Source organism: Nylanderia fulva, unplaced genomic scaffold (assembly GCF_048542155.1).
Source record: "Nylanderia fulva isolate GAGA-0341 unplaced genomic scaffold, ASM4854215v1 Scaffold11, whole genome shotgun sequence".
Taxonomy (NCBI): Eukaryota; Metazoa; Arthropoda; class Insecta; order Hymenoptera; family Formicidae; genus Nylanderia; species Nylanderia fulva.
The window spans coordinates 4,468,876-4,492,980 of record NW_028189302.1 but is presented as its reverse complement, the minus strand read 5'-3'; the positions used below and the strand labels follow the sequence as shown (position 1 = coordinate 4,492,980).

Genomic DNA, 24,105 nt, shown 5'->3' with positions numbered 1-24,105 from the left:
CACGTCTGTTTTTATCGACTCAGAACTCTCATCTAGTGCATTTAAAGTGCAAGTGTTGATACCACTGCTACACAACAAGTTTTGAACGCATGATGGTTATAAACGGAGCAACCGTGCAATGCCGTGCATACATACATTAATCAGTTGATTTTCAAAGAACTATTTATACAAGTGCCATGAATATTGAAGAATTAAAGTGTGATATACTGGATGTTCTCGAGAATGATGATTATACTATCCTGGAGAAATTAATATCATCTTGTCGGGAGTTTCAAGCATGCGTCACTGCCAAAATTGAAAAGAGACTCCTTTATGAAGAAGGTACTGTCACTTTCGTATATTATTGCAAATTCTAATAATCAAAGATCGATGAACAACTAATATTATGTTTATATAATAATGTTTGTAAATTTAAATCATGTATATAAATAGAAAATCTTTTGCTTTTACATTATATAGATTGCGCTAACAAGAAGTCTGTCAATGCTACAAAGATATCAGAGTTGCAACAGAAGATTGATACAGTAATATGTAACATAAACACTACCACATTGCAACAGGAAGTAATAGACAAGAAGATTTCTAATGTGATAAAATTGGAAGAGAATTTAAAGAATGAATTGGAAGAAACAAAAAAACAAAAAGATGCTTTAGCGACAGAGATAATAAATTTAGAGCTAGGTGAGTGCATCTTGAAGTTTATAAATTCAACATTGTATGGTTTATCATCTTGAAAATCTATTCATATTTTTGCTTTTCTATATTTTCAGAAATAGAAGGCAGGAAGAAAGGAAAAGTTTCACAGTGGGAAGCCATTAAACGCGCATTTCAGATTTACAAAATAAACTTAGACATACATATAAGTCTTCAAGAGGACAAGGATTGTCAACATATAAAGGTCACCTTTTTTACACACAACAAAGAAACAAAAGATAAATACTTTGTTCAATTATTATACAATGATAATCGCTGGCTAGGTACGTAATATTTTAAATATAATAAATTTGAATGAGACAGATGTAATCTGTTAATAATACTGATAGTTATTTGTATAATATTTTTAGTTGAATGTATTGAACCGAAATTAAAGAAGGAATATGTCAATGAGCTAAGCATTGTGGAAGACTCTTCTGGACAATTTAAAGTATCAGATATTACTTTGTTCTTGTACGAATTACGAAGTATATTTCTAAAATATTTCATCAAAACTGGAAAAATAATGTAACAGTTAACAATTATTAAATATGAAAAGTTATAGACATAGTGTAGTTTTTATATAAAAGAATATTTTATATGTATTATAATATCTTTAAATATTTTTATTCCTCTTTTAATGGAGACTCTTGTTATTAAAAGTTTAGATGTAAGTTTAAATATTTATTCAATTATACTGATATATTTTTGCAGCATGACATTGATCTCTTTTTTTTCATTTTCTTTTCATCAATTTTCATTAAACTTGTTACAAGATTTTTTGTGATGTCTCTGAGACTTAAGCAAAAGATAAGATACTGGAGAAAGAGAAAAGTGCAAATCACAATGCGGATAAATAACTTAAGACTCTAAAATTACATAAACATATCTCTACTTTGTCTTTTTATAAGTATATATATATATATATATATATATATATACACATATATATATGTACATATGCATATGTATAAATGGTACCTACATACATATAGTACTGCATTGTTTCGCAGCCATCGCGAGAAATTCATTTTATTTATAAATCTTTACTTACAACTCTTAAATTTTTAAATATAATAATTTACTACATTTTTAATCACGTTACATGATATTTTATATGTGCAAATACTGCTGCATAATTGGGATAAAAGTAACGCAAACATTTGCTTTTTGTAATATATCAATTATTTCGCGATTCTCGCGATACCTCTCTAATGCAAGTCTTTTATTGAAATATACAAAATAACAGATAAATTATTTTGATTCTGAGTTTTAATTAGTTAAACTACCAATCGCGCTATTGGTTGCCTTCTGCGTTGTATATATGTTAAAAGAATCTAGTATAAGAATTACTTTCATTTAGATTTATAGTTAATAGATTTAATGTTTGGATCTCAATTCGAAATTACGGCTTTTACGTGATACATTTTTTAAATAAATTTTTTGAATTTTGGCATGATTTGTGATGCTGCTTTTTTTAAATTAATTATTAATGATACAATCCAAATTTTTAAATTATTCGATTTACGATTAATACATTTAATTATTACATTGTTGATTCCAGCGGAAAATGTCTTTCGTGCAGCATTTTTCGCAAATTTTTATACGAACGAATATTACATAAATATATATGCAATATCTATTTCAATTTTATATACGCGCGCATGTAAAATAACCGAACATTATAGATATACCACGGATAAACGGGCTGATACATTATGTATGCGTGGAGGCACGCTGATAACAATTCGTCCCTATTGGCACGAGTTAACGAAGGAGTCAATTGATCGCCCACTGCCAATCTGCTCATGCCGGTGGCACAAGTTAACAGATTTCATTTGCTCCATTGACCCGCCGAGAATTCATACGCATACACATGACCATCGAGGAATTTGATTGAAGACCGAAGTCTTCTGTGAATTATTACGTTGTAGAAGCTACGACCGTATTCCTATACTCGGATCATCGTTCCGTTACGTGATATGTCGAAAGCCTAAACCTAAATCTAATGTTAGAAAGCGATGATTAGCGAGACACGTTCGGATATTTCGCGCGTTGAGATATTCTTTTTTGTGAAATATGACAATGTTTAGCCTTATGATTTGTAACTACGTTGTACCAAACGTGTGAATTTGTCGAAAAAATGTCTTACGTTCTAAAAGGAAAAAAAACGCTTTGACGACAAGCGGATGTGAGAACGTATCGCGAATTGATGCAAAACTGAGTTTTGCAAATGAACTGACGCTTCGTCCGGATATGAATACGTTATTGGCTATTACCTAAATTATTTCGTATTCAACATGACAAAAAAGGAATGCTAAATTAAAGAACGGCTTATTGCTATACGCGAACGAGACTTTCCGCTGTTACAGACTATTTACAATACAAGAGTCTCTGAACGGAAGAGTAATGATTGCTTTGTACGCGAATGATTCCGTTGTATTTTTTTTATTTTTCCGAATTATTTTAAGATTATATTTCGATATTATGGACAAACATGATCCTCACAGTATATCGCCTGAATATCCAATGGATATTTTTGGACGTTCAAAATTGTTCTAAGCGTATGGGAGCTGTATAGATCCATCTTGGGATTGATGATGACTAAAAAAATTACGTTTCCTTCGACGATTGTACCAAAAATCGTCGATCACAAAGTTGCTTCTCCATCTACACACACGCATATATGCAGATAGATATACAAACACACCGCGCCCTCAAAGTCGTAGAGAAAACGAAAGTTACCGAGAGCGCTCGTCGAATCTGTAATGTTACACACTAATGGACGTGTATATTCGTTTTCGACGATCCAACTCCGCTCGTGTACTTTAGTCGTCTTTCTCGCCTTCTTCGTCCTTCCCCATCCAACGAACACAACAAATTGTCGCGCGATTTTCTCTGATATTTTCACCAACCCCTTCTCCTTCATCCTATCATCCCCTTTCTCTTTCTTTCTCTCGCTCGCTCTCTCTCTCTTTCTCACCATGCTGGATATGGATGTTCGCGCGAGTACTATTTTCGTATAGCCACCATGCACCATGCGGCGATGCAGCCTTCTTATTCGAGAGTGGCGGCAAAGGATACGTTGGCGCCGGAGGCAACAGCCGCGGCGACCCGCAACAACGTCGACGGCAGCGGTGCTGGGGGCAGCGCCGACGTTATCTCCACCGTTGTCCGGGGTGCCAGCGTCGTCGTGGTTGGGCAATTGCTACCGACCCCGTAGACTTTGGCGTGATTCACCTCGAGCGCGACGGTCAGGTCGGCCAGACCGGCGTCGCACATCACAGGATTATCTGCGAACAACAAAGTGCATATATAATCAGAGAAAGAGAGAGAATAAGGGCTTGTGACGCACGATGTAGTGGAATAATAAGATATGAGAAATAAGAAACTTGTCTCCTGCGATTTGATTTTTCTCATTCCTTGTATCTCACTCTTGTATCTCGCGTCGCCTTCCCCTAAATTTAAGAGTTATATTATTGTGATCATAAATTAACGTAATATGAAAAAAATTATCTCTTAAAGGCGCGTGATTACTGACGATCTGGCGCCAGCTGTGATAACAAAAATTAGCCTAGCCGTAATATTATTTATTAACAGAGAGAAGGGAAAGAGAGAGTATGTGATTGTCCGAAACATAAACCATAATGATTTTTACCAATTTTTACCATCGCGTATTTCCATAATTTTCTCAATGCAAACCTGGGAGAAGGAGAGAGTGTTCAATGGAAACTGAGACCAGGCTAGAGATAATTAGGATTGGGCACGATAGCATGGCCGCAAAGAGAAACGAGATATTAACAATAACAACTTAACGCAAGCAAGCAGACGCCGGTATACAATAAATAATTCGAGATGGCGCCGCAGCGGGGGTTATCGCGAGAAATGTAATCGTTGTAACAAATAATATACGCCTCGGGAGCCGAACGGAGCCAGGCCATTATCAACGAGCAATTTATTTTCTGTTCACCCGGCCACTCTCTTCTCGTGTCCCTTCTTCTCTTTCTCCTTCCTCACTCTCCTTTTATTTGCTTTTGTTTGTTCATGCCCGATCTTACAAGAGATATTTATTAATTACAGTACCGCATGCATCGCACATTGTGTTCTGTTTTCTCCGATTAAGGTCTAATAATCTAATTAAAAACTTAATTGTACTATTAACATATATTTTAGAGCAGGCAAAATTCATCAAAAAGAGAAACAAAAGTATATAATATTGTTTTTTAGCGGAAAAATGAATTAAAATTGTTTTTGATAGAATTTATGATAAATCTTTAGATTATATATATGTTGTGAATTGAATGAATCTAAAAATGAGAGTGGCTATTCGTTTGAGACGTTAGAATCTGCTACGACACCACTAATAGCTCTCTCACTGAGCGGAGATTCTTCTATAGAAATTATATTTATTACAGTTAACTTGATTACTATTCGTCTGTGACAAATCTGTCGTATAGATATATGGATACACATCACACTGCATATACATCAACGCTTTTATCATCAAAATTAAATCTGCCAACTGCTATCAATTCTGATTACAAAATTAAATATTTTGAAAAGAAACAAGAGCAACTTTTTTTTAAATGAAGTAAGAAATTTTTCAATACAAACGTGCGATTTGTAAAGTTTACCTTTAACATTCTCTACTATTATATAACGTTGCCATAAATAATCTGTTACGCCCATGAATATAGGGATACGTGCAAAAGCGTTAAATATGATACTGAGAGGCGGCGGACACTTCGAGAGAGAGACAGGGTTTAATATAAACTCACCTTGAAGGTATATACGTAGCACATCGGGGACTCCGTGAATCGTGCATCGCGTATTAGCGACTAGCTCCGGCATGAGAATACGTATTAGATTCTTGCTGACGTCGGCCCAACAGAGCACTGGAAAACCGCGAAAGTCTCGGCCGGACAGGGTCATCAGACGGTTGTGCGACGCATTCAATTCTTCCAAGAACGGTAGCCACGCCTAAACAACAATTATGTCAATACTTCGTATATTATATCGAATACATATATCGGAAGAAGAAGAAATAAGCAAGAGAGGCGAGAGAAAAGAAGAGGGACAGAAAAGAATTCGTTATCGCCGTTTTTGTTTACCTCCGATATATCTTCTAGAGTCGTGAACTGATTGTGCGAGATATCGAGCACGCGGAGATTATCGAGACCGCGAAAGACGCCTCTCCCAATGTCGGGACCCAACGCGTTGTGACTGAGATTGAGCCTCTGCAGCTCCTTCATGCCCAGGAACAGGGAGTCGTCCAGACTGTACAGCGCGTTATGCTGAAGACGCAAATCCTGGATGTTGCCACCTGCGATATCATCACCTTCTTCTTCCACTAGATTCTATAAACATCATTAATCTTTAATCAAGAAAGCTTGAGCTTTTCTTATTGTGTTAGATCGAACAGCGTTGATGACAAGGATATTTTATACGATGACGTTGACGTTGACGAGTACCTACCTCGAAGGACGGTCTTCCTCTGCGCAATCTACCAATCCGATTATTCGATAGATCGAGCAACCTGAGCTCGCGCAAACCGCGCAAGGAAGCCAGGGAGAACTCGGAAAGCTCGTTGTGCGTCAAATTCAGGCATTTCAATGACCTAAGGGGATACAGGACACTTCCGTTTCCGTCGCCGTCCGCACCACCCAAAGATTTGAGAGAATTGTGGCCGAGCTCGAGATCCTCCAGCATCTCGGCCTCGATAAAATCGTCCGCGTTCAGCTAAAGCACACAAGTCAAAGCGTGTCTATTCAGTCTCTATTATCCAAAGTGTAATTTCGCGTAATTAATTAATTCGTTCGCGACTCGAATGCCGCGCACGATCTGACGCGCGACACACAATTGAAGGAAAAAAAAACTGCTGTCCGTTTGTTCGCGTTCGTTTCGTCCGGTGATGGCTTGAAATCTTTCCACCAGGCGGAAGACAGCAATAATTACGTTACGTACGCGTAATTGACTCAATGTACAGCGCGAACGAACGCCTCGGTTTCTCCGTCGCGTCGTGCGCGTTAAAACGTAATATCGAGGGCACATGGACTCCAAATGCGCTTCACAATTCCGCAGATTTACTCATCTTTTTTTCTAGCAGCCTTCTCTTTTTATAAAAAAATTGATTTTTAAATCATTTTTTTATAGAAATATTATTTAAATATTTGCATTACAAATATTCTAAAACGCTTGTTCGGGTCTTATAATCGGATTATAATTCAAGACATAAATGTATGGGCCAACTACCTCTTGCAACTCGTTATACGAGAGCTCTAGGAACTTCAAGCGCCTAGCCTTCTGCAGAGTACCGTCGAGATTGCGAATCTTATTGTGCTGGAGGAAGAGAGTCTCTAGACGGTGGAGATATCGGAATTCGGCCGGCAAATGAGTCAGTCTGTTATCCACGGCGTAAAGCATCTTGAGATTGTGGCCGGACGACGGTAGCTCACCATCAAGTGACGTGAGCTCGTTAGAATTAATGAGCAACCACTCGAGTTGATTTAGATCCCTGCGTAGCAAACAAATGGGACACATATGGCTAAATCGCACAAGGAATCCTGTTTCACGCGCTCATCAAGTATTCTTGACTATCGACTTTTAAAGGTCGTCGCAGATCGATAGTCCACGCACGGGATTTCCCTTCATCAGCAATTCGCATTCGCAGTTTCGATAATAAATAAAATGAATTAGATAAGAGACTATAAACGATAGTAAACAGGGTAGACAAGATGTTGCGACGCAAACGCGAGTCTCAAAGATCGTAAATGAATGGAAATTATGTTTTAACTGTGCTACGGTCCATTAATTTTTTATCATTCTTCATGGCGTTAGAGATTGAAATTTCTGCACGGTTCCTCTTCTCTACGAAAAAACAGCACTATCGTACCTAAGAGTATGATTCAGACTGTTCAGATGATTTCTGCCGACGTGCAAGTGTTTGACCAGAGGCGGCAGCGAACCCGGGGTCATCTCGGAAATCGCGTTTCCGGCCATGGCCAAGTGCTGAAGCATCGGATTATACTAAAACAGAAAGAAAATAACGTAAAATTGCAACATTTATCAAATAAATTTAGTTTCTTCTTTCTTCTTATCCAATCTTACCATTTTTTTCCTTTCTTATCTAACAATATTTTATTCGTCATTCTAATAACACGTGAGAGTTGATTTCATCCCAAAATTCTCTTTCCAACAATCTTCTTCGAAAACTTTAACCTGTCAACTTTTCACGTGCGTCGACGAGTTTGTGACTTCTATCAGTTCTTTTTTTTCTCTCACGCGCGTGAGATTATACGAATATGTAACACTCACCTTGAAGTCATCCGAATCGATACGGGTTATCCGATTCCTGCTGAGATCCAGAGTCCTCAGCAACGAGAGATGCGACAGGATTTGCCTCGGTATCGACGGTACTTCGTTGTCCGCGAGACTCAAGTATTGCGTCCGACCCAAACCGGCGAAAACATCGTCGTCCACGACCCTGCAAATCGCGATGTCACACACGTGTTCCATGACTTTAAGGAAACGACACGAGTCGTTATACAATAACAAGAAACGCGCTCGCGCTTTCTTTCAAAGATTCCTTTCAAATGACATCAAGTAGTAATATTAAATATTTTTTTCTTTATATACTCTACATTCTACACCGCATCATCATCTGCCTATATAATAATATATAGATCGGAGCAAGTCTAATGGGAATCCTAAAAAAGTGGCGACGCGCCAAACGTTATCGCATTCGATTATACACTTAGTATCGGCTTATACACTACGACGACTTGTTATTTAATTATTCCACAACGATAAACATGCACTGCTCTTGATAACTCGCGAAGAGGTCAGGAGGCGATTAAGACTTCATTCTTACGTCCCGTTCCTCCTCACGCTGTCTCGCGAGGATACTTGGTGTTTCTAAAGAGAGACAGAAACAGTCTTCAAGGACTATCTTCGTTCTTCATCTCGTCGGGACAATCAAAGAAGACCGGTGACTTCTTCGTGCCGTAAAAAGGATGACGCGGTCAATGCGTTATTTCGAAGAAAAATAATGCAAAAATTTGAAATAAAAAATTTGCCCCTCGGATAAGAACGAATTCGCTGAAATGTCAAATTCACTAATCTGCGTTGACAAAACCATTATGTAACAATATCAACCATGATATATCCTCCGCTTCCGCTATGTACGCTACAATGTTCAACGTCATCGTGTCACGAGACGTGGATTGCAAAATTTCGCTGGCAGTCCGCCTCTTATCACGCGTTACTTAATAATGCCAGATGAAACAAAAAAAAAGAAATTTCTTACGAGAGATACAATTATATCCGAAATTCTCTATATATAAAATCAATTAAATATGATAAAACGAGTTAACGAGATTTAATTCCGATGATGAACGATAGATTTCAGAGATGACTTACAATCGATTTTCCAGCGAATAAAGTTCCAAAGAAGGTTTAAGCATCGGTTCGAAATAATACGAAACGCCTTCTCGCAAATGCTTGTTGTAAGAATTAAGATCGCTTCTTTGTTATACATACACAAATGTCTCCATTCAATGTCCGCAATAGCAGACGATGACCTTTTGCAAAGATACTGACCGGCCGTATCGTAAGTGTGTGGCACACTTACAGACGGAGAGTACGAGAATGACAGACGTGTAAGACTGCAGGGCTCTGACATTTCGCTGTCGTTTGCGATTGACTCTGTTTTCTACTGTGTCGGCATTTTTCAATCTCTCTGATTCCGCAAAATTACTATAGAAAAATCTGTTTAGTAATTAATTCCATCAAACATTTCTTTCTTATTGTATCCCATATGCAACATGCATAGGTTTTCAAAAGAAATTTCAAAGATGTTTTTAGGCGATATCTTTGAAATAGCTTCTCAACATCTTTTGTATATGCATGCTTTAAGGCAAACGCCTTAATTCTTAACGTTAAAAAAAATAGGAATAACATGACATGACGAAAGGACGTTGATGAAGGAGATAAGCTGCTTACAATTAGTTAATGTTTTGACGAATAGATGATCGCAACTATCGTTATCTCTACGCGCGCGCAAGTGTGTACGTCGTGCGCTGTAGTAACCGTGACTGATAAGCAGTATCGGTTATCGCGCCCCCACGATTCTCTTCGCGTTTTGATCCATCGACGACGTCTTCTAAACACACTCTTGAACAGTCTTACCGTTCAGAAATCGCGTTGCGCGAGTAAAAATCCCAAAGACAACGGATATGATGATTTCGTCACGCGATATCAATGACGCGCAACAATATTGCACTCACCCCAGATGATCGTGATTCAGCTCGAGTCGGGTGATGGACATATGCAGCTCCTTGAAGTCGTGACGCGATATGTCGTGCAGATTCGAATGCGCGACCCGCAGGGTGATTTGTTGCTCGGGCTCGAATTTGCCGCCCAGCGCCCCGGCCAGCTCAGCGAACGACTTCATCTTCTCGCACATGACTTCCATACGTTCCCCGACATGGTGACCGCCGCCCCCGGCATTGTTATTAACGCCCGCGTTGATGGTACCACCGGTGGACGCGGTCACCGCCGAGGTCTGCGCCTGGTTGATAACGGAACCGGAAAACTCCTGTCGGCAGGTGCACGGGTTGATCTGGAGGCGTAAAGCGCAATCAAAACTCGCGCTAGCCACGAGCCCCAACAACGTGAAGATCGTGCCCGACATGCTGCCGGTTAATTACAACGGTATAATTGCAGGACGGAAAGTGGCGATAAGGATATACTGTAACAGTGACGAAATTCGCGAAACGTGGTGACCGCGCGCACCACCTCTACGCGATCACTTTCTGCAAGAGAGAAACCTCCTCCACGTCACTCGATACTACTCGTACACTGTGTACAGGTTTTTTGCGACAGTAATCGTTAACGATTGTTTTTCGTTAAGAAACGCGAACGTTAATACAATCTCGCATAGCGCGGAAAATTGAACACTGCCACACCGCCGATCACTGATCAACACTGAAGGCAGGAGGAACCGACAAAGTCGCAGTAGCAGCAGCAGCAGCAGCAGCAAATGACAACCACGTGTTATCTGCGCTGTCGCTGGATCCACACCATCCTCCTGGGAATACAAGTTCACCGCGCCTCCCTCTTTCTCTCTTCTACGTTGCCTCCGCGGGGACCGGCCGGGAAAAGGAAGCTTGTCGTCGTCACCGATGGACCTTCCTCCTGACGCCACGGACGCGGCAACGGCAGCATTAAGCCGCGGCGCGCCGCGCGAGACTTACTTATAGTCGTCGCGTCGGCACCCACCGTGGCGCCGCGCGAGGGTCTCCCTCTGGAGAGCTCTTCTTCGCTCTTCTTACTATTCCCTCCGTCGTACGTTACGCACGTACGTACATCGACAAGCTCATCTTCTTTTTCTACCGGCCGCTTGCGAATGAGCCAGCAAGCCCGGCCCGGCCTGGCCCGGCTCGGCTCTGCTCTGCTCTCCCCCTGCGCTCTCGCTTGCGCTACACCTCCCCTGGTGTACTACGCGTATTCTTGTTCCTCCTTCCCCTGTTGTTGTTCGCCTCGTTGCTCCCTGTCGTGTTTCTCTCCCTTGTCGTGTCCCACGGCACGTTCCTGGCTCTCCCTCGTCGCGCGGCTACCGCGTTTACTTTAAATCCAGTCCCCGTTAGATGCGCGAGGCAACTTCTGTCTATTGTTACATTTGTCCCATTAGTCCAGAAGTTTTGCTACGGAGAAGGGATATCTCTCGTTTTCACTCGTGAACCATGACGTAGATGCGAAGAAGTTTTCGTCGGCTCGACTCCGCATCGACGGAGAGGATTCATCAACCTCTCCTCCCTCCCGTCGTCTCTATCGCGTTGCACACACGCTGCAGGCGTGTGTTTGCAGAACCGATAAACGGAATGATTGCTCGTAACTTTTGACCTTTGCTTAACTGCTTTGCACGGTGCACGACATGAAAGAAAATATTATAGATAGATCATTCTATCGTGCTTTCTCTCTCTTCTTTTCGCTTTTTCACTTGCTCTCTCCGTCGCAAAAGACAAATCCGTCACAGACTGGTTTAAGTATATCCTGCACACAGAAATTAAGATTAGAATTATTTCCAATGTTAAACCGAAGTATTTCATTCAAAGCGAAAGAGAATCAAGTCGACGAGATCTATAGCGGATCCTACACAAATTCGTGCAGATTTAGAAACTCTAATCCTCTTATTTATTTATCACAAATTTAAAAAACCTCATTCTCTTTGAGAAATTACAGACTTGTTCTACTTTTGCTTTGAATTCCTTTAAATTATCTTTTACGGTTCACGCAAAAAAATTAATAATAAAATTAAATATCGAAAAGCTATCAACTGGAACTTTAAATATACATTTAAGTATAATCGACGATTTTATTTTCTCATTATATTTGCGTGTCGAACAGCCGGTAGATCGCGTGAATCGACTTTCCCAAACACAAGAGAAAGACACGCAAAATCTGAAATGTCGAGTCGATGAAATCGACGAAGAAACTGACTATTGTCGTCATCTCGTTGGATTTAGGCTCAACCGATTCATCATTTACAATGATTATTACTTAGGGACGGGATCGAGGAGATTTCGACCGCGAATGTCCTGCTTTCTACGCTTGCAAAAATAGATGCCAATGCAAAGCGAATGCATTTCAACGAGTAATTTATAATAACGAGTACTTCAGGTAGCCCGGTACCTTTTGTCGCGACACCTTTCTTTCGTTCTCTTTTCTGATTTCGTGGTAACCTGAAATCGGTGCGTAATCTCATGATAAATTCTCGATATCGCATCACAAAAAAATTTATCTCGCTTCGGTCAGAGATCCGTTTTAATCGCCACAAATAAGTATAGAAATGATTTTGAAATGCAGGACTCGAGATAATGATCGGTCGAAATTACAACGGGGCTTTTTATATGGGGAATGTAAAGGGTCAGGAGAGAAAAAGACGTTTCGCTTTTTCGCTCGTTACAAATTGGAGAAGATAAATCTTAGCTTTGCATTGGTTAATCGTCGTAAGAAGAGTCAATCTTGAGAGTACGCGTGTCCGTGGCGAGAGATCGTAAGTGTTGTATCAAGGGTTTCTCTGTTCATCGTAAAATAATATCGATTACTTAATGAGCTCGCCGATGCGGCGGCAGCGGCCGCTTCACGGGTCGCTTGTCATCCGAGTAAACGCCTCTATCTATATAACGTGGCTGTTTACGCGCATGATTTACGTACCCATTTATATGCCGTAACTCGCCTGTGAGGTATGCCATACAAATTCTTGAGCTTGGCGCCACCTCGACTCGCCTTATATCCTCTTTAAGCTATTCCACATTGACTCCCATTGCATATCTATTTCTGCACTGGCGCCTATAATTCGCCTAATCTTTCTCGCCGCGTAAAGGTCATCAAACTGTGGACAAAGTGGCGAAAAACAGCTTTAATTTTTTACAGTCATCTTGAGCGAGAAGAAAAAAAAGAGAAAAACATTCCGACAACCTCTATATACCAGGATACACAATGTATATTTATTTATCCGTGAAAAACGATGCGAAAAAGAGAGAAAGAAAGATAGACAAGAGACTTTCTTTTTGTCCCGCTGCTGCCCGTTACCGCTCTTATTATCGCCGCGGGCAGAGAGTAATACGGGAGCAAGGAAGGATGCCCCAAGCGAGAGAGGCCAGGCCAGACAAGACAAGGCAAGGCAAGGCAAGGCAAAGCAAGGCAAGGCAAGGCAAGGCAAGGCAGGGCACGAGGCACGAGGTACAAGACGGAGGGACCTAACTCCGCGTGCCCCTCGGTTTAACGAATGCGAGAATGCGGCCTGGCGCCAACGCACACGCGGCCGCGCCGTGTCGGCCGCCGCGTCACGCGCTCTCGCCTCTCTTGCTGGCTCTTTCTTCTCTTCCTCTCTTTCCCTCTCTCTCTCTCTCTCTCTCTCTTTCTTGCTCTCTCTTTCTGTTTAATGACCTTACCGGAGTTCAAAATACTAAACTGCAACCAATCTTTCAATTCGTGTGTCCGCCTCACGTTTAAAATATACGATCTTATAGAAGGCGCGTCCCAGGATAACATCGTACATATGTAGCAGCTTTTGGGATGATAACTCTCTTGCATTCTTCGTATTAAAATGACTATTGGAGTCTCCTTTACGGTCCTGTAAAATATTTTGATGCTATAATTTTAAAAAATACTTTGTCTACAGTATATATATCACATAAGCGGAGATGTATACTACGGAAAACTTGATGATTTTACGTGAGAAAATAAAAACTGTGATAAAATTTGCCTCATAATGATTATCGGAATACACGAGTGAAAAATGATATATTTAAATTACAAATTATTTCATGCGGAATAAATAAAAGTGATCTTTATATTTCAAGCATATCTTTCTCAGCAATTAACACAATTTTTAATCTTTTTTTTAAATAAAATGTGTCTTTTTATCGTCTTCCGCGAAACAGAGTATATCAACCAATTAAACGCTGTTTTTTTATTTTCTTAATTTTACCCACCGTATACTTCCCCTTATATTATTATATTAATTATATCAATAATATAAATTTTATTTGATGTAAAATTCTCACACAAGCTGTCTACTCAGTTCCATTCAATTAACATAAGTTAACTTATCAATTTAATATAGTCATTAATTTACTTGGTCTACTTATTATTTGTCTTTTTTTTACATTTGCCTGCGCATATCTAAAAAGAATTTGTAAATGACAGAAGAATTTTTCTCGCTTTTTATTACAAGTTATCAGCATCGATATAGATACATCTCCGCATTCCATCTGCATTTGTATATTGCATAGCTTTGAAGCAAACTTTTTTTCCTTCTCTTATCGAGAAACGTAAAAGGAAAGAAACAGAATGACAACGAAGACAGAGTAAGAAAGGCAGGAAAGAACGAGTATCACACTCGAGTATACATGATAGACACTTCACACGCTGCATTGAGCTATCAGGAGATAATCGCCTGACGTAGGCGTTAAGAACGTAATTTAGTTGACTAACATAAGTGTGAAGATTAGCCTCGGCCCGCAGTTTGCTGCCATTAGATTTCTTATTTCAAATGTTCTCGATTAGTAATTATTCTTTGCACCATGACAAGATGTTGATTTAGAAACTCATTCTTTTCTATCTTTCTACATCTATTTTTTTCATTTTTTTTCTCCTTTTCGTTTTTTTACCTCTGTCATATTTGCACAATTCTCGCATACAGTTACTCGCAACTTGTTACGTATTATTTTTTATCTTAACTGTACAATAAATAATTTTTTCAACAAAAATTTGCAAGGATTCAAATTATAGGTTCTATGTTGCCTTATATATTTTGTTTTCTCTCTCTCTCTATATATATATATATATATATATATATTTTTATTGAAAAAATAATATTTATCAAACGTTATACCACTAATTTCTCGTGAGAGCTGCAGCTGTATCTAAATTCTACATATATATAAGATGTTTGTCTTCGCTTTTTCACGCTTCTAGCATCTGGTCTCTTTCTTTCTATCCTTTTCTCTCCGGTTCGTTACGTTTGCGTGGCGCCGCGTATTGACCGCGAAAGGGGTAAAAAAAAAGAAGCTGCATGAGAGAAGATTAAGTTAAACGCATACTGACGGTCTAAATCTAGATGGGCGTCGTTTAAAGCCGTCTCGTCACCGTGTCGCGAGTTTGGCCAGCTTTTTTTCCACTTCTAAGTTGGACTATGATGGAATGTTTATCGTCGATTCTTGTTCTCTATTTCGAACGATATTCACTCTTGTTATTCGTCGAATAATTATCAAACATACCCTAGAAGTTAGAGAAAAAGTTTTCGCTTAAATACATTCCAATTTTACAATTTTCTTTAGATAATTGTTCTTAAAAGTACAGATTTTATACAAGGTATTGAAAGACAAAAAAATAATACCTTTTAAATATATCTTTGTACATCAATTTGACGCGTGTATCGTCGAAGGCTTAGATTTCTTAAAAATCTCATATATCTGCGACCTCGGGATATTGATCAAGGTGCTCCGACAATGTTGAGAGCCTCTGTGACGAGTGTGTTTACGATGGGATTTAAAATCGGCTCCCCAACATCTCGTGCCTTTTCGCCACAGCCAAATCCCGGCTGAACTTTTCACTTTTATCACTCTTATTGGGCCTTCTTTCTGGACAGAGTTGCCTCGTCGTGGTAACGGGGGATAGACGAAGGGAAGGGGTCGTCATCGTGGGTCGCCGCGGTCCATCGTCGCGTTGAGGCGCCGGGTGCCCCGGAGAGGCTTCCATCACGAGATGCATATAGGACGTGCGTGTGCGTCCTCACTTCCTGCATACGATATCAAAACATCATTAACATTCTTTTATGAATACGTGCACATAAGATTCTTCCCCCTCGCGCTGATTTCTGCATATATACATATATATGCGCTGCCCTCTATGGAATGCAAATTGCTGCAATTGTCATAAAAGCGCATTGCAAAATGTTTTTATATATATGTTTATCAAACAGCATTTGTCTCTTATTTTTTCGTCTAGAAAAATAATTTACATAAACAATGACGCAGTATTTTCCATCAAACGATTTAATTTGATTTTTCTAAAAGAAAAATGACATGATTCAAGTCTTTTTCAGATTATATATGTGTATATATGTGTGTGTGTATAATAAAGTATCCCCATATACGTAAATAAAATAAATACTAAGTCTAATTTTTGATATATGTAGATTTCTTTTAGAAATGAAATTCAGAAAAAAATGAGTTAAAAACCGATTATGCAAAAATCTTCAACATTAAAAGAAAATCTTATTTTTTTTACACACCTGTAAAATCCGCCAAGTACATCATAACTCGCGAACCATATTTCACGCAGAAAAATACAATTCAATTCAAATAGAAGTATATCATCAGAAGTAGCTCGTAGTATTTTCTTGTTTCTACAAAATTCAAAGTTCTTGGTAGATATACACAAACATTGATCCTCCGATTTTTCAAAGAACTAAACACTTTTTCATGTATTTTTATTCAATATGAAGTAAATACGCGCGAATGAACTTTTAACCTAGACTTATCCAACTTCGGAGAGAAGCGAAACTTCACTTTTTCGCGTGGTGACGCCATCTGTTGGTTCAATCTTGCACTCGGACATTAAAATTCCTCGATATCGACAGACGATAAAAGCGATTAGGCACATTTATTTCCGATTTGGGGACTACCTCTATCGCGTGTATTGTCAGCCCTCGCCGCATCGTTGATCAAGCATTCTGGGTAAAATAACGTGTGTCGTGCTGTCGTGTTTCTCCTCCCGTTCCTCCCATCATCGGACATCGTACGACGTTATGAGAGCAGTGAGAAATAAGTGAACGAGGCGACTGAACGAGTCGCAAATCGGTATCGTTCAATTTGCAAATTTCCGAGCTTCTTTCTTTTTCTCCTGTTCTCTTCGGATCGATCCGCGAACCGGAGCTCGCGTGAGAAAGCGCGATCCATTTTCCAATTTTCGTAGTGGGAAGGAACGAGCGATTCATTGTATCATATCTTGTACTATTTCGTGTAGTCCATCTCGGTGGATCCTAATTCGCTGCTGCACATTTTACACGGAGATCTCGTAGTTTCTACGATCAGCCAACGACGATGATCGACCTAACAGTTAAGACCTTGGATTCCCAGAATCACGTCTTCTCCCTTGAAGACGACGTAAGTCTCGTATTTCTAGCATCACATGTCCTGAACAGAGAGACAAATGCTACTATTACTTTTAGTTTGTTATTATGTGTCTATGCAAATCGATAGATATAAAACAATCATATAACTATGTAAATATATATTTAAAATATTATTTTAAAACAATCAAAATTATATTGAAAAATTTGATAATGTTAAAAGGATACACTGATAGTATTTAGTCTATTAAACACTATTTTTTTTTTTACAATGTGCATTTAACAATATATTTTTGCAATTCTATTTAAAGCAAATCACGGTCCGTGGCTTTAAAGAACACATAGCTGAATCTGTGGCGGTACCAGCTGATTCACAAAGGTTAATTTATTGCGGAAGAGTGCTTCAAGACGACAAGAAATTAAATGATTATGGTATGTATTTAATTATATGCAGCAAACAATTTGTTGCAAGAATGATATGATATGACTTTGATATTGATATAATGCGTAATCTTTAGATGTCAATGGAAAAGTCATACACTTGGTGCAACGCGCGCCCCCTCAACCGGGTCAACACGGAAATGATGGTGGGCAATCACAGGGGCAAAACCGACCAGGCTGGCAGAACTCCCAGAGATCACATTATCGTGTGACACGTACCCAGATGCATGGAAATGCGATGTATTTAGGTGCCATGTCAGTACCAGCAGAAATTGTAGAAGGACATGGTAATATTCTACTTTTTACCTTCTAATTCTATCATCCGTTAATCAGTGTCATTGGTACATCTACTGTTAAATTATTCCTCAGGGATACCACAATTAAGCAACAGTTTATCCGGCAGCCGATTGAATCATGCAGGTCGCATGCTCGATCGTATAAACGAGTTGCTTGATCGTTTGGATGATCCCAGTGCTCCTCCTCTGCACCCTACCCCATCCGAACTGAATCAATCGACGACACAACAACAGCAGCAATCGCAAGAACCAGAACTGGAACAAAATGAGTGAGTTAAATGTACATTGAAATTGTTAGATTTCTTGTGGTGCACAACACAATGGTAATTTGTAATTTTTTATATTTTTACAGAAGCAATGATGCCTCGAGAGATGACAGTGGTGCTAGACTTGCGGAAGCTGCTGCAGCCGCCATTACAGCCGCGTTATCCGCTGCTGGTGCGCGCGCGGTTACATTGTTCAGAGGTTCGTATATTCGTGATTATATTTAAATTCGATTCTGAGATGTGATTTTATATCTTGCATTAATTGCTCCTAGGGAGTAATTATAATGGAGGAAATGCGAGATCTACAAGCGACACAAATGAGACTCAAAGTGATGCACAACCTCAATCGCAATCACAATCACATCCGCAAATACAAACGCAGCAGGAACAGCCGCAACAACAGCAGCAGCAACCACAACAAGCACAAGCGACTACAGACACGGGAGCTGCATCGAGCAACGCTGGACAAAGCAGACGTGCTCAGCAGCAAGAGTATATATCTCAGCTTAAATCCTTCATGTTAATGAAATGTTAATTAGTATACGGCTTGATATTTTCTATTGTAAATTATTTTATTCTTAGCCTTCCGCGACCTCGGCAAATGGCAGGATTATTGCAGAGATTGAATAACACTCAAGATCGATTAAGACCATATTTGGAACGTTTGTACTTCCTCACGCTTAATGATCCCCCATTCCTGGTAAGTTGATAAAAAACCTCTGCATTGATCAGACAAGTAACATTTCGCTATTATAAAATAAATTTAATTGTTTAGCCTGGACAGAACGTGGAAAGCAATCAGAGAATAGTGGACGGAGTCAGTGAAATTTTGCACCTAATGTCTCACAGCTGCCACGCGTTAAGTGACATTATCATTGACTTAAGTCAACCACCACCCAGAAATTTGCGCTGCCGACCAATAATAGTACAACATTCAGCCATCTTGCAGCCCGGTATACCGATTCAAGTAGAAGTAAGTAAATTGACAAGAAATGTATAACGAACCAAGTAGAAAAAACCGCTCGTGTCGGTCGTACATATTTAATCTTGCTTTAAACTTGTGAACGGCTCTGAGAGAACGTGGTTCGTGGACGAGTAATAATAAGCAATAAGTTAAAATGAGAAAACTTTCCACAGTCCAGCTCCTTGTTCGCCTCTCAATGGTGTACATAGGCGTTTCCCTAACTGTGGAGATAAAAGTCTGGGCGCTATATTCTATAGTATACTGCCATTACTCTAGAATACAAGTACCAGCAACAAAAATAAATACATAGATCATAAGAGTAGCCATTGACATGAAATAATCACAAAAGTATTATCTATCATTTTTTTCTTATCTTTTACAGGCTCACATCAGTTTGAACGGTCGTAGTGCTAATAATAATAATGTTAACGACGAGTCGACCGAGTCCGGTAGTCAACAGACGCAATCGGACAACGCGGAATCAACGACATCGTCGTCGCGCGTTAATATGGAAGAGGGCAGTCAGGAACGAGAATCCGATAGTGCGCAGACGCAAGGAGAGCGATCACAACAAGAGCAAGGCCAATCGCCTTTCGGTACATTTCATATTTGATATGATTTTATAAAGATGTTAGACAAATATTTCAAAATATGCTTTCGTTTGTTTTCGCAGATACAGTATTCAATTTACCGAACAATGTTGAAGTGCTGATGGAAGTTAGTTCCGAGAGTAATATAGATAGTGCATCTGGCAATGAACAAAGCACGGCAGGCAATGAAACCAACAACAACGGCAACACCCGTAAGTTAACGATATGATACCATATTTTGTTAATGAATCCTGTTTGCGAAAGAAACAATTTCATACAACTCTTGTGCGTTTTTCTATTTTACAGGTAGGACGACAAATGTATTTCCGTTCGGTACAGGTCCGCCGCCGTATTTCATGCGAAACTTTATGCAAGCTGTTGCCGGACACATGGTGCATGGTGGCATTACTACCACGACTATAAACCCGAGAAATCCACCAGTCACTGCTGCAGGAGCACAACAGAGTGTCCAAACATCGATAGACAGCGGAAATACGAATGCCGGTCAAAGCACTCAAGCACGGTATAATAACATCAGCTATAATATTATCGTAATGCTATAAAATCATCTCATGATCATACATCGGAAAATAATATTAAAAGAACAAATATTCTTTTTTCTACATATATCATATATGGCATTAATTATAAAAATTCTAATAACGTAGGAGCAACACTGGGACTCATCCTACTACCGCCACACAAACTCGAAGTACGTCGAGGCCGCACGTGTTCCATCATCACGCTCATCCCGTTGGTCTTGGCATGAGCATCGGACTGGGTCTTGATTTCGATCCCTATCTCCCGTGTAATTCGCATCATGTATATCGCACTTCGGCGAACACCGCATCCAGTACTACAAGTGGCATGACAACCTCTTCGCAAACGACGCGTACATCGTCGACAGCCACGGCGGACGCTCAGAATCAAACGAATCAAACTGGTAAGGGCATATGCAAATAACAATTTCTTTTTCATATTTTATAAACAAGAGAAGATGCATTTTTCTATAAATTTGAAAAATAATTTTCAGCAACTACTTCAACTACAACCACTAGTGTTCCTCCTACGAACGCAACATCGGCCAATGCTGAGACGGCTAACAATAATCCTTTTGCAAACTTATTACAACAGCTATTAAATCAGTCGATGACCCGTCAATCACCATCCACTCCCATCAATACTAATCTCCGCAATGCTGCCACAGGTAATTTGAAGAATGAATCTAGAGAGAACAAGAGAGAGAAAGTGACAGACAAGATACTTATTGATTATTTTGTAGGTCCACTTTTGCTAGAACATGTTGGTGACTTCATGCAGATGCTCGGCAACAATATACACGTGGGATTTGTAAGCGACAGGTATGTCTAACATCGGTAAAGAAAATAAAGAAAGAATCGTTGATTACATAATGCTAATCATGTTATTCTTTTGGTAATCAGTGCGAATGGAAGTGCGCTTACTTTAGCTGACTTGTTCGAGGGTGGAGGTCTATCTATGGATCTTTTCACGTCACACGAATCTGGCAGAGAAGAAAACTTCCTCATTGATCTCTTTGTGTTGCTGGTAATTTTCAGTCACTACTTATCTGAGTATAATTATTACGCAATGAAAATCGTTTTGGCATTAAAATAAAAATTGTATACAGGCACAAACTATGACTCTGGATGGATTGATCAGGCTACGTCTCGGTCAATGGGAGCCTATCGCTCGTCTTCGAAGACCCCTACAGGAGTTCCTACAATACACGTTCTCTGATGCCCCATCACGAGAAGCTCTTCAAGAACAAACGATCGAACGTTTGCTTTCTCAACTAAGACCTCAGATCCGAAATCTTTTGGCATCCGAGGAAGACGCCAGCGGTAGGAGCGGCTCTCGTATTGACATATGCGCGACCATCGAGTCGTTGATCGCTCGCCATGCGAGAGATATACTTAGGATCTTATTCGACAACGGTTAGTATTTGAATTGTAGTATGTACCGTAAAAATAAAATAAAAAAATATCTCAAATGCGTTAAATTTTACAGATGTCGACGATGCAAGATTCGGACAGGACATACTAAACATTCTAATTACTTTGTGCAACCAATTCTATACGGTGCTGCGATACTCGCTGCGCGGCGGTCAAGTTGGATTGGAGGCAATTGCGACGCGTTTTGTGGTTAGCACTTTGATCTTCTCAAGTTAAATATAAAAATGTAAAATAAATTTATTATGTTACATTAACATAATTTGATTGCTTCGTTATTAGGGTGACTTGATGGAAGGTGGCAATCCTGCTCTTCTCGAGTGGATACTGAATGGATTTATCACCCATCTTCGTACTTATTTTCTACGCGTGCCACAACCACCGGATTCAGAAATTATACCGCTTTTAGTATACAAGGATTCATCGTCCCAGCAGTCTTCGGTATCTTCGGCTTCGACCCGCCAATCCACGCAAGCACAATCGGAAGATGAGGTAATCTATTCATTTCATTGTAACATGTAATGCAACAATACAATTATATAATTCTAATGATGTGTATATAGCCAATGGAAACGGAATCTTTGGAGCAGCAACAACCGACGCTCGAAAGCTCGAGATCCCAGGTACCTGAAGATCGAGAAGAAATTCCGGAAACATTCCCTGGACACGAAGCTTTACCTTCGGTATGTCGAAAAAAACACGCACTAAACTACTTTTTATGAAAAAATGACTTGATTACGATTTTTAATATACACTTAATATTACCATTTATGTAACGACGATTTTAAATTGAGAGATTAACAATATTCTCTTTCGCAGGATTGGGTGCCGATTATTGCTCGCGATGGGGTGAGACAACGACGGCAGCTGCAGGGTACGACACCAAATGGAGGCGTAACAACATTTAGTGACGCATATCTAGGCGGATTGCCGAGCAAGCGTCGCAAGCTTATCGAGCAACAAAAACCACGATTATTAGTCAGCCCGACGCCAAATCATCATTCGACGATAGCGGCGTCCATGGAACGGTTGGTCAGGGAGGGAGTAGGTCGCGCGGGTGTCGAGGAAGTCGAAGGTGCCGCCGTAGCTGTCGCGGCGGATCCAGCCGTGCGACGCGCGTTCGGTCAAGCTATCAGAGATTGTTTGAACCCGTGTCGATACGGCACGCCCGATTTCCCGGATCCGTTGCGCTTCCCGAACGCGACCAAGTATTTCACGGAGCAAGAACGGCCGCCGAAATAATATAGCTAATAGATTATAACATCGTACTTTGATTTTCGGATTACCAGATTGAAGGAGATATATTAATTAAAATTCGACAACGAATAGGCGACTGGCGTCTCGAGAGAGTCGACAAGCAAGATTTGCCTTCGTAAACATCCTATAATTGTAATTACTATTCTAAAAAAAAAATAGTAAGAAGGAAATTATCGATTCTTTCTTGAATAAATATCTCCGACGAATCTAAAATGATTAATCAGTACGGTGCAGACACGTACCTATTTATCCACCTACCTACATATTATCCATATGCCCATATCAATGTTTCTGCTTTAATAGAATTACCATAATAGAATTACTACTCTTCAGCTTAAGTTTGTAATTGATAAATAAAATGATATTTATAGGGTGGTCTTCTTAAATCAAATTCCTCCTCAAATCTTTATCAAGGAAAAGCATTGATTCCATAAAACGACAGACACCCTGTATATACATAGATGTAAAAATTGTTAACTGTACATCTCTATATTTATGAATTTACATAAACTAGTTAATATTCTCCGTTGTCTTTCTCACTTGCAAATCTCGATTTTTGTTATCTTTTCCTCGTTAAATTGGCCATTCCGAATTTCAAAGTAGTAAATTCTGAAGCAATTGTAATAAGAAAAAATAGGTCGATTTCGTTTTAATTCTCTTTTTTTAGTGAGTACGACAATGATGGATATGACAATGCGGCACTTGATTGAAAGCGATGCATTGTAAGTCACGAAAATCTTATCAGATATATCGTGTAGATAATTTTCAAATGTACGCGATGATTCTCGAGGATATTTTCGAACCGGAGTCTTTCTACGACGCGCGTATTATACGTTTATTCGCACGATAAAAATAACAAGCAAATCAATGTGTATAATGCGTGATTATGATAATATATTGTATGTGAAATAATTTTAACCGTTCTAATAACCAAACAGTTGTACGAAGAAAAAAAAAGAAAATAATAAAATTGTATATCCCTTTTC

General features: G+C 39.6%; 3 protein-coding genes and 1 pseudogene across 3 annotated transcripts; 2 read left to right on the top strand and 2 right to left on the bottom strand.

Moving 5' to 3' along the window:
* Window positions 1-25: 25 nt before the first annotated feature.
* LOC146724957 (uncharacterized) lies at window positions 26-1,259 on the top strand. Its single transcript, XM_085486721.1, has 4 exons — window positions 26-321; window positions 460-681; window positions 771-977; window positions 1,065-1,259. Exons 1-4 carry the CDS (start codon window positions 177-179, stop codon window positions 1,223-1,225), a joined length of 735 nt encoding a protein of 244 aa, XP_085342847.1. The 5' UTR covers window positions 26-176; the 3' UTR covers window positions 1,226-1,259.
* ltl (leucine-rich repeat-containing larval translucida) lies at window positions 921-18,313 on the bottom strand. The gene is made up of 14 exons (XM_029310113.2): window positions 18,083-18,313; window positions 16,496-17,399; window positions 15,599-16,000; window positions 15,307-15,480; window positions 13,650-13,831; window positions 12,910-13,087; window positions 9,978-11,745; window positions 8,008-8,176; window positions 7,586-7,719; window positions 6,946-7,207; window positions 6,169-6,432; window positions 5,805-6,050; window positions 5,472-5,673; window positions 921-3,986 (listed from the first exon to the last, which is right to left on the bottom strand). Exons 7-14 carry the CDS (start codon window positions 10,382-10,384, stop codon window positions 3,751-3,753), a joined length of 1,920 nt encoding a protein of 639 aa, XP_029165946.1. The 5' UTR covers window positions 10,385-11,745; window positions 12,910-13,087; window positions 13,650-13,831; window positions 15,307-15,480; window positions 15,599-16,000; window positions 16,496-17,399; window positions 18,083-18,313; the 3' UTR covers window positions 921-3,750.
* Window positions 12,037-12,780, bottom strand: LOC146724956 (uncharacterized; annotated as a pseudogene).
* Window positions 16,897-24,105, top strand: LOC114936802 (uncharacterized). The gene is made up of 20 exons (XM_029310110.2): window positions 16,897-17,369; window positions 17,647-17,767; window positions 17,854-18,063; window positions 18,146-18,341; window positions 18,425-18,537; window positions 18,611-18,830; window positions 18,921-19,038; window positions 19,114-19,311; window positions 19,685-19,898; window positions 19,976-20,104; window positions 20,199-20,415; window positions 20,561-20,835; window positions 20,926-21,099; window positions 21,175-21,253; window positions 21,335-21,458; window positions 21,541-21,847; window positions 21,921-22,054; window positions 22,145-22,354; window positions 22,426-22,545; window positions 22,682-24,105. The coding sequence occupies exons 1-20, from the start codon at window positions 17,307-17,309 to the stop codon at window positions 23,102-23,104; spliced, it is 3,645 nt and encodes a 1,214-aa protein (XP_029165943.2). The 5' UTR covers window positions 16,897-17,306; the 3' UTR covers window positions 23,105-24,105.

Excerpts from the sequence above, each read along its gene's own strand:
- LOC146724957 (XM_085486721.1), top strand. The coding sequence starts at position 177 with ATGAATATTGAAGAATTAAAGTGTGATATACTGGATGTTCTCGAGAAT. Across the intron at positions 682-770 it reads GATAATAAATTTAGAGCTAG|AAATAGAAGGCAGGAAGAAA; the intron begins GTGAGTGCATCT and ends CTATATTTTCAG. Across the intron at positions 978-1,064 it reads CAATGATAATCGCTGGCTAG|TTGAATGTATTGAACCGAAA; the intron begins GTACGTAATATT and ends TAATATTTTTAG.
- LOC114936802 (XM_029310110.2), top strand. The coding sequence starts at position 17,307 with ATGATCGACCTAACAGTTAAGACCTTGGATTCCCAGAATCACGTCTTC. Across the intron at positions 19,039-19,113 it reads TTAATGATCCCCCATTCCTG|CCTGGACAGAACGTGGAAAG; the intron begins GTAAGTTGATAA and ends TTAATTGTTTAG. Across the intron at positions 20,105-20,198 it reads CAACAACAACGGCAACACCC|GTAGGACGACAAATGTATTT; the intron begins GTAAGTTAACGA and ends TCTATTTTACAG.
- ltl (XM_029310113.2), bottom strand. The coding sequence starts at position 10,384 with ATGTCGGGCACGATCTTCACGTTGTTGGGGCTCGTGGCTAGCGCGAGT. Across the intron at positions 5,674-5,804 it reads CTCTAGAAGATATATCGGAG|GCGTGGCTACCGTTCTTGGA; the intron begins GTAAACAAAAAC and ends ATTGTTGTTTAG. Across the intron at positions 3,987-5,471 it reads GCTACGTATATACCTTCAAG|ATAATCCTGTGATGTGCGAC; the intron begins GTGAGTTTATAT and ends TGTTGTTCGCAG.